Raw genomic sequence first — 10,233 nt, forward strand, 5'->3', positions numbered from 1 at the left:
GCCCTGATTTTTTTCACAACACTGTACTTTTGTTCCTCTGTTTCTACCATCTGTTCCTTTTCCTATACCTGTCTCCAGGAGAGCTGACTTCCTCAGTGTCACTTCAGGAGAGAGCAAGGCATTCCAAGAAAGCTTCCTAAAGTGCTTAAAGGAGGAACCTCACCATCCGTCTTTGCCGGGATGGAGGATGGCTCTAAAGATAGATAAGCTGGGCATGGTGGCACACACCTGTGATCCCAGCACTAAGGAAGTGGAGGCAGGAGGTTCAAGAGTTCTAGATCTTCATCAGCAACACAAGTATGAGGCTAGGCTGACCTACATGAGACCCTGTCTGAGAAAATAAATATATAAAACGAATGAATAAATAAGTAAGCAAACAATCCGAGAGACAGCGCCTCAGTGGTTGAGTGGTTGCTGTCCGACCCCAGCAGCCATGTCATGGGTTACAACCACCTATAACTCCAGCTCCAGAAGATCTGGTGCCATCTGTTTACCTCTGCAGGTGCCCACACGCACACGGTATACACCAGATATTAAAAAAAAAAATAGAGCCGGGCATGGTGACACACACCTTTAATCCCAGCACTCAGGGAGGCAAAGGCAAGTGGATCTCAGTGAGTTCAAGTCCAGCCAGGGCTACACAAAGAAACATTATATTTAAAAAAAATAAAAGAAAAAAAGAGTCAAACATAGTGACATATACCTTTAATCCTAGCACTTAGGAGGCAGAAGCAGGTGGATCTGTGAGTTTGAGGCAAGCCTGGTCTGCATAGTTCTAGGATAGCCAGAGCCACATAGTAAGAACTTGTTTCAGGGGAGAGAGAGAGAGAGAGAGAGAGAGAGAGAGAGAGAGAGAGAGAGAAATGAAAGCTGACTTTACCAGATACCTTTGGCCACAGGAGTAACAGCTCTCTGACCATTTGCCTGGCATGGGTTCCTGAAGTACTTTCACCAGTGACCACTTCTGGTCCTCATAATTATTCTCTTAAGATGCCTTTCCCTGTACTCCCACAGCAAGCTTCCTTTCATCATCATCATTATCATCGTCGTTTCCTGATCTCACTGACTCACAAAACTTACATCATGGAGCCTTTAGCAGTAACCTGTGAGCAAGACCAGGATCATGACAAGGCTTAGAGAGTCCCAGCCAAGAGTAAGCCTCCAAAGGAATTAATGTTCAGTGGGGAATCAAGTTGGCCACTGGAAGCCGGGGATGTTAGGTGCCCTAAGGTTCCAAAAGTAGGTGCACCCCACCTGGAGGCCTCAGTCAGTGAAGATATTGTTGTCAGGATATGAGTCCAGAGAGCTTAGAGTAGGAGGCAATAGCATAGGAATTTGGGGATCTGTCCAATGGAGCCTGCCCAGCTGCCAGTTTCCTAAACATTACCATCCCTCATCCTTACCAGGGCCGCCTGACAGATGGCAAAGGGAAGACCATTGACTGCAAAGATGCCATCTTCATCATGACTTCCAATGTAGCCAGTGATGAGATCGCCCAGCATGCATTGCAGCTAAGGCAGGAAGCTTTGGAGTTGAGCCGCAATCGAATTGCTGAAAACCTTGGTATGATGTTTTATGTGGGTTGTCCAAGGAGGTGATCTCACCTGGGCATTCTAGAGGTCAGAAATGGAGTTAGATCCGTAGAGCAGAGAAAAGCAGGGAGGTGTGAGTGCCCCCTCCCTTAGAAAATCCCAGGTCTACTGGTTTAGACCCACTATCCAGCCCTAGGGACTAGAGAGATACACACTCAACAGAGACTCTGAGGAGATATCGGGTCAGAAATTATGGAAGTGGGCAAGGCCTCACATATGAGGGTCTCAGAGATGGCATCAGAGAGAGGCTTCATCCGCCTTTCTTGTTAGGATAAGCTCTGAGCCGCTTTGCTGAGTCAGCTCAGGTCTTCCTCCTGAGTCGGTCTCAACTCTCACCTGAGTTTGTGGTTTGAGGCATCTGTGATCCATAGGGCCTCAGAAGTGTCAGATTAGCTGAGGCACTCGGAGACCTTAGACTGTGGCCTCAGGGGCCAGCTCAACCCCAGAGCTCCCTGCATGTGATGGGTAAGTATTGGATGATCTGTCTCCACAGGGGATGTCCAGATTAATGACAAGATCACCATCTCAAAGAACTTTAAAGAGAATGTGATCCGCCCCATTCTGAAAGTGAGTTTTTCATTTCAGGGCTTGGGGACAAAGGAACCATTCTAGAAATATGGCTGTCCCTGCCTTCCCCGTTGGCCCCGAACCCTCCCTGCCCGCCATCACTAAGCGCCTCTCTCCTTAACCCGGCTCCGCAGGCTCACTTCCGGAGAGATGAGTTTCTGGGACGGATCAATGAGATCGTCTACTTCCTCCCCTTCTGCCACTCAGAGCTCATCCAGCTGGTCAACAAGGAACTGAACTTCTGGGCCAAGAGAGTAAGAGAAAACTGACTGCCCATGGGTGGGAATAAGTTAGCTGGGACTTGGCGGGAAGGGGTGGCTTATGCCTTTAATCCCAGCACTTAGGGAGGCAGAGGCAAGAGGATCTCTGTGAGTTCGGGGCCAGCCTGGTCTATAAAGTACATCCAGGACAGCCAAGGGCTACACAGAGAAATGCTGTCTTAAAAAACAAAAAAAAAAAAAAGCAGAAAAGAAATAGCTGGCACTCAAAGAATGACTCCTGCTGTTAAAGGTGATGTGGGGCCAGTGTCCTGGGGCCAGAGCCTCTCAAGGACCCCTTGGACCAATGTGCCTAGAGCTGGAAGGTCCTGGGCTGCACGCAGACAGGCCTTTCTCTGACCCCCTCAGGCCAAGCAGAGGCACAACATCACACTGCTGTGGGACCGTGAGGTGGCGGATGTGTTGGTCGACGGCTACAACGTCCACTATGGCGCCCGCTCCATCAAGCATGAGGTAAGCACAGAAGCCTGAGACAAGCATGGCATCTTCACACCTTTCTCCCTGGTGCCCCCAGGCTTAACTTTCAGGCTCGGCCAGTCTCCCTGTAGTTTGGCTGCAAACAGAAGTCCCTTCAGAACTAAAAAGAGATGATGAATTAAAACTAGCCTCTGAGCTCGTTGCCAGTGTGCAAGTCGAGGACCAAGGCTCTCTGGCTTGCCCTAACAGTGAGTGAAGAGGCAGCTCCAGGCTCAGGCTGGCTGCACGGGCCAGGCGTAGGCCCAGGCAGTGGCAGCCGTGTCCCCTTGCACCACCCGCAGGTAGAGCGCCGCGTGGTGAACCAGCTGGCAGCAGCCTATGAGCAGGACCTGCTCCCGGGGGGCTGCACCCTGCGCATCACCGTGGAGGACTCAGACAAGCACCTCCTCAAGAGCCCTGAGCTGCCCTCCCCAGAGGCTGAGAAGCGCCCACCCACTCTGCGTCTGGAGATCATTGATAAGGACAGCAAGACCCACAAACTGGACATCCGGGCACCGCTCCACCCTGAGAAGGTGTGCTACACCATCTAGCACCCATCTGCCTGTGTGTGCCCGTAACATCTAATAAAGCCCCTTGCTGTGGCGTGGCAGCTGACCTACCTTCCCCTCGTGACTCCCGAAGGCCTCATGCCCTCTCCTGCCTTCTTGGTTACGGGTTCATAGTATTATGATCTCCGAGGGCAAGGAGCAGGAAGGCCTGTTCAGTGTGGACTCCACTCCATGGAGTCACCACAACATTAACATGTTGCCAGAAGCTCCGAACTGTGCAGCAGAGAGAACAGACGTGGCTAGAAGATAGGGACCAAGCTGTGGAATGCCGCCGCCTCTGTGCTCACGCCGCTCGTGCCCAGGATGTCCCCATGGCAGTGGAGGGAGGCGAGAGCCCCAAGCATGGTGGCGCTGTAGTTTATCCCACAGTTCCCTTTCCCACAGCTGTCATGGCCAGCTCCTCCACCCTGGAGCCAAGCCTTATGACTAAGCCAGCCAATGTAGGGCGCCCACAGGGCTGATTGGTTCCTCTTCCTGCCTTCCTCTGGGAGGGCACCGTGGTCCCAGGTGACTACTCAGCTCCGAGGGGGGCTTATTCCTCAGGCTGTCAAAACATAATGGAAAGCTGTGTGGGAGCAAGGTTATGGTCAGGCTCCACAGGTGGACACGGAGCAGCCAGATGAGGCTGGAAGAAGGCAGCTGATGACTCAGTGTGGCCTGTCCACTATGGACAGCAGGACACTGTGTTTCATCCCAGCTGGGAAGGACACAGCAAGGCCTGGCAAGTCACTGTCATCTGCAGAAGCCACCACCAGTTGCCCCTGTCCCCTACAGGATTTGAGCAGAGTCCTCCTGTGTGTTAGCCAGCCTCTGTCAGGGTGCCGTGGGTCATAGGCTGTCATGACAAGGTGGTCAAACCAGGGCATGGTCACGGCTCCGTGACCGCCTAGCCCCTCCCAGGCAGCCTGCTGCTCACTACCTCAGTAATTGTATTCTGTTTTTGCTCTTTACTTTTAAATGGTTTGGGCTTACAGAAAATGTTTTTAAAAAGGTAAAACTCCTACCTTGCACTCAGCCTCTCCTGATACTGCACAGCATAAAACCGTGGCCGGGACAGGACTGGGAAGGTAGCGCTGCTGCACTGTTCTCCTGCTCCTCTGCAGGCGTTTGGACTGCACCAGCTTTCCTCTGGTGTCGTTTTCTCAGCTCCAAGGCTGCCTGTGCACCCCACATTGCATTTGGCTGTCCATCTTCTTTCCCTCTGTCTGCCTGAGGCAGTGTCTGTGTTCTTGCTCTTCTGTGATCGTGACAAGTGCGAAGAGTTCGAGCCAGTTCTTTTGTAGAATATCCCTCAGCTGGGATCTGTCTAATGCTTTCACTGGTGAGACTGGGGTCTGCATTTTCAGCAAGGTGACCACAGAAGCCCTCTGCCCTGCTGTCTCCCAGCACCAGCGCTGCTAACTGCATCATGAGGCTAGGGTTGTCTGGATAGACTTCTCTCCTGTAAATTATAAAGTTTCAGGCTAGAGCATAGCCAGTATCAGACCTTGGCTAGCATGCATGAGGGCCTGGGGTTGATTCCCAACACCATAAAAATAAAAGTGTATAAGTAAGTAGAATTTTCCCCTGGAAAAAAATCAAACCAGACACACTGGCTCATGCCCGGACTCCCAGCAATTGGGAGGCTGAGGTAGGATTGTCCTAAATTTGAGGCTACCCTGTGCTGCATGCTAAGTTCCAGACCAACCTAGACTACATACCAAAACCCCGTCTCCAAAGAAAAAGGGCCAAGCAGGTAGATCTGTCCAAATTGGAGACTGCCCTGGTCTACAGAGGGAGCCGCAGGACACCTACGGGTGTATAGTTGAGACCCTGTCTCAAAAAAAAAAAAAAAAAAAAAAGCCCAAAATACGGTACAGCCGGTTAAAACAGTTGCTGCACAACTAGATGATTTGAGTTTAATCCCTGGACCCACCATGTATAGGTGGAAACAGAAACAACTTTTAAAAAAGTGTCCTCTAACCTCCACACCCATGCAGTGATATGAGAGTCCCCATACACACGCGTGCACACACACCCGGCAGTAGTAATAACATGTTTAAAAGGAGCGAGGATGTTCTGCGAAGATCCTTGAAGCTGTTGAAATGTTGCACTTGGAATTTTTCTTAGACTAAGAGTCCACCTCAGCTTGGGCGGTTTCCTGTTGTATTTGCTGTATTACTTATGAAGACTTCGTTGTTCCTTCTTCACCTGTATTTATTAATTGGTGTTCTGTTCTAAAGAGAACCTTCTACCTCATTCATTGTTCAACAGTGTATGCTAATTTATTCTGCTGGCTGTAATGGCCTAGGAAATGTGTTGCTCGGTGCAGCTGGCTTGATGGTTGTGACCTCCTTTGTGCCCTGACCTCCGTGTTCTGGCACAGACACCGTTGCTCAGGGCTCACTCAGTCTCCGCCACAGCTCCATTTCTCCAAAACACTTGCTTCCTTTTAGTGTGTGAACCAATGGTTTCTTGTGCTCTAAGAGGAAGATCTGTCTGGTTCTCTCTCCCCGTCTGGGTTAGGAAAAAGCGGTGAGTTCAGATTGGTGCCTACAGTACAACCTGATACTGTCATGTACGGCAGCCTTTCTGTTCTGTTTTAAGGAATTGTTGGTAGGAGCGTGTGTTTGTGCACCATATGTGTGCAGTGCTCCTGAAGGCCAGAAGAGGGCGTTGGGTGCCCTGGAACTAGAGTCATAGACAGTACTGGGCCACCATGCAAGTGCTGTGATTTGAACCTGGGTCCTCTGAGAGAGCAGCAAGTACTCGGAACCACAGGGCCATCTTTAGCAAGTGGTGGGACCCTCTTAAAATCTGCTGTTCCTTTCCTGCCTCGTCCGCTCCTGCTTCTGTTTCTTTCCTTTCCCTGTGTGGTATCATACTACCCTTAGAGCAGTAGTTCTCAACTGGGGGTCATAGCTCCCTTAGGGGTCAAACAGCCCTTTCACAGGGGTCGCCTAAGACCAGAAGACAACACAGGTATTTGTGTTATGATTCATAACTACCAAAATGACAGCTATGCAGTTGCGACAAAGCTGGGGGTCATCACAGCTGGAGGAGCTGTGGGGGTCATCACAGCGTGAGCAGCTGTGTTGAAGGGTTGCAGCGTTAGGAAGGTTGGAACGGCTGTGCCAGAGACTCTTAAGTCAGTCCGTCAGTGCCTGTCCCTATGCCGCACTCCTATTAGAGCATCAAGTGTGGCCAGAAATAGCGGCATTTAACTCAAACTAGATCACGTTTATGCCTGAAAGCCCCTCGGCCCCCTTCCTGGTTGGAGGATAGGGAAGAGAATAGATCCTTTGGCTCTGAGGAACCTGTGTGGTCAGTTCCATCAGGAGGCTAGACCCATTGGTTGTGCTGACTCGTCCAGTACCTGAGCCCCGCCCTGGCCTCTGCTCAGCGAGCACCACTTGTTGTGGTGTTGGTCTTTCTCACTAGGCCGCAAGCTCCGAGAGGACATGCTGACCTGGCTGGCTCACAGAGCCTGCCCTAGTCCAGTGTAACAGGTGCTCCAGGAATGTTTAGAAGGGGGAGGGGAGGTCCTAGGACAGGACACGGTGCTTAGTTCTCTGTGTACTTTACTTGTTACGAACTTGTAGCCGGGATTGAGATCCGAGCCAGCAGAGCAGGATGACAGCAGGCTTCTTCTGGAGGGGCCTGCGGTGCAGACAGAAGAGGCTGAGCGGGAAGGCACAAGCCTGTGATCCCTGCAAGGGGGGGACCCTCGGCAGGAGGAGGGTGAGTTTAAGGTGTGTTGGTTTGTTTTTAGATTCGGGGTTATCGGTGAGGAGGGAAGGTAAGCATCTTCAGGGGATGTGGTGGTGGTTCTGCAGGTTAGAGTGCTCAGAGCGCATTCTGCTCTGGTGGAGGACCGGTCTCAGCTCACCGCTGCCCTTAGCTCCCAAGTCCAGTTCCAGTGGACCCAGTGCCTCCTGGCCCCTTTGGGTTCCTGCACATCTGGCACACATGAGCTCGTACACATACACATGAGAATAAAAAAATTAGAGACATCTAAACCTCAATTTGAGGAAAATCTTAAGAAATAAGCAGAAAATGAGCAATAAAAGCTCAAGTTTAGGAGAAAAGATTTTTAAAAAATTAACTAGCCAGATGTGGTGACCTAGACCTATCGCTCCAGAACTAAAGAGATGGAGGTAGGGACATCTTTGTGATTAGCTAAAAATGTAAGTTAAATGGGCAAAATTTGCTGAGCCTACTAACGGAAAAGGGGCCAAGAAAAAGCCAAAAACGAAAATACAAGATGAGGAATAAGGAATTCTGTATAATTCTGAAAGGGATAATTAATTTCTAGAATTTCACAGCAACAAATGTGAAAACAGGTAAAGGACAGTGACAGCAGTAGCAGTAAGGGACTCAAGATGTGGTTTGTGCTGTGGGCGAGGGTGTGGTGCCCTTGAGGCAGGCCTAAGCTGGGGGGCTCTGGAGTCCCTGCCAAAAAAGGCTGTGTGGGGTTACTTTGGCTTGGGTTTGGGGTTTTGGTGGCCGTGGCTTTTGTTTGTTAGTGGTTTTGTATTTTTTGAGATAGGATCTTTTTGTGTATATCTGGCTGGCCTTGAACTCACACAGATCTGCCTCTGCCTCCCCAGTACGGGATTAAAGGCACGCACCACCACAAGAGAAGCCCTCTATTAGACTTGTGTGTGTGAGTGTTGTGGGGAGGGCTATATTAGAGGTCAGGGGTCAGCCTCAGGTGTGTTCCTCAGTAGCCACTCACTTTGGGTTTTTTTGTTACATTATTATATCTTTACATTTTGTGTAGTGGCCGGTACGTGTGCCGAGGCGTGCACGTGGAGGCGGGGCCTCTTGGAGGCCTTGGCCAGCCGCCTTTATCAGCTGTCCCTTCGTTTGTGAGGCAGGATTTCAGGAGGTGGAGGCTGAAGTAGCAGTGTAGTAGTAGCGGTGCTGGGCTCACAAGCATGCACCACCACACTGGACTCTTTGTAGGTACTTGGGACTGAACGTAGGCCTTCACGCTCGTGTAGCAAGTCCTTTACCAATTACACCACTCCTCAGCCCTACAATTGAACTTTTGAATTGAAACATATATTTCAGTTTAGTTCCAACCTGACCCAGGCTGGAGGCATCCAGGAAAAGAAGCTCCGGTTGCTAAGTGCAGCAGCATCATAAACTGAAAAATATCTACGTATGTATGTGATATGTATAGGCACACACTTGGAGCCATCACCGCCCCCTCCAAATACTAGTGTGTGAATGCTAAATGCTTTAGACTGGGGAAAAATCCAGTTAAGTGGTACATTCTTATATACCATTGGGAGATAGCTGTAGGAGGATCAGGGGATCAGAGTCATCCTCAGCTACAAGTTCAAGGCTGGCCTGAGCTGTAAGAGCCTGACTTTTCAAACGGTGGTGGTGGGCGCAACGGTGGCTCATTCCTGGGATCCCAGCTTGGGAGGTGGAGGCTGGAGCGTCATCCCTATACACTACAGTGAAGCCAGCCTGACCCACGTGAGACCCCAGATATATGACAAAACTGATTAAAGCCGCATCCCAGTGTCAGCTCGGACTGGATGCAGAAATTCCAGGGAAGCAGGTTGAGCGGCACACACCGGCTTCGAGGTGCTGTCCGGCTGCAGCAGGGAGCAGGGCATCCATCTGCAGCATCGGGGGCACGTTAGCCGATCGTTTATGCGCGGAGAGTGTCGGTCTCGCTTTACCGTTACTGAAGAGAAGGTCCTCGTTTTTAGAAAGTTTAAAGTGAAAGATAAAATCATTATCAGTGTGTGCAGTTTTGAGTGGGATTTTTTTTTTCTTTGTTGTTTTCGAGACAAGGTTTCTCTGTGTAGCCTTGGCTGTCCTGAACTCTTTGTAGATCAGGCTGGCCTCAAACTCACAGAGATACGCCTGCCTCTGCCTCTCTGAGTGCTGGGATTATGGGTGTGCACCACCACACCCAGTTTTGAGTGGGATTTGGTAAAACTCTAGGTTAAGGAAGCATTATTTGTATATGATAGACCACCAAAAAACTAATGTGTTTTACTTGTAAGTGCTAACTCTGTCCCTAAAGGCTGAAATAAAACATTGCTTAGAAGGTTCCAATAAAATCAGCTAGGGGAGAACACCAAGTGTGAACAAATTTTGGAAAGTAAATTCTCTTCTGATGTGCAATTATGTATTTAGAAAATCCAAAGGGCAGTTGTAAAAACCTATTAGTAAAGATATTTGGTGAGTGACTAAATAAAAGCTAAATATACAAAAGAAATGTCATTATTCTGCCAGCTTTTCTGTTACTTTTCTGTTGCTGGGATAACATCCAGGGCCAGGGCGGCTTAACAAAGGTTTATTCGGGACGTACAGCTCCTGAGGGGTGAGTTTGTCCCCATCCATGCCAGGAACCATGACCGGAGGCAGGCGCCGGCGTGGCCGCTGCAGGTGAGGGTTCACAGCCACAACCAGGAAGCAGAGGACGAGCCTGGGATGGTAAGAAGCTTTTAAACCTCAAATCCTGCCCCAGTGATGCACTTGCACTAACAAGGCCACACAGGCGTCACCAGCTGGGGGCGTTCATTCATTCCTCCACAGCCAGTAACGCGTGATGACACTAGAGAAGCATTCAAAGCTCAGGCGCCAAGCGGGTGGCCGTCACAAACCTCTGTACAAAGGGGAGGCAGCTGGCCACCTGAGGGAGGCCATGACATTGGACAGGATCTGACAAAGCGGAATGCAGCTCAGTGGCTAGCGTGATCACTTAGCCTGTGTGGCGCCCTGGGCTGGGTCCTCAGCTACATGAGCAGGTTCTAAGCTACCCTG

At 50.3% G+C, this 10,233-nt stretch overlaps 1 protein-coding gene across 1 annotated transcript in view; it reads left to right on the forward strand.

Annotated features, from left to right (window-relative positions):
* The window catches only part of Clpb (ClpB family mitochondrial disaggregase), a 122,744-nt gene extending 113,059 nt beyond the window's left edge, over positions 1 to 9,685 (forward strand). The window contains exons 12-16 of the mRNA XM_021640970.2: positions 1,407 to 1,563; positions 2,086 to 2,159; positions 2,294 to 2,413; positions 2,786 to 2,890; positions 3,196 to 9,685. Coding sequence (XP_021496645.1) covers positions 1,407 to 1,563; positions 2,086 to 2,159; positions 2,294 to 2,413; positions 2,786 to 2,890; positions 3,196 to 3,444 — 705 coding nt within the window. The 3' untranslated portion in view covers positions 3,445 to 9,685. The remainder of the gene's footprint in view (positions 1 to 1,406; positions 1,564 to 2,085; positions 2,160 to 2,293; positions 2,414 to 2,785; positions 2,891 to 3,195) is intronic.
* Positions 9,686 to 10,233: the final 548 nt, after the last annotated feature.

This window comes from Meriones unguiculatus, chromosome 14 (genome assembly GCF_030254825.1).
Source record: "Meriones unguiculatus strain TT.TT164.6M chromosome 14, Bangor_MerUng_6.1, whole genome shotgun sequence".
NCBI lineage: Eukaryota > Metazoa > Chordata > Mammalia > Rodentia > Muridae > Meriones > Meriones unguiculatus.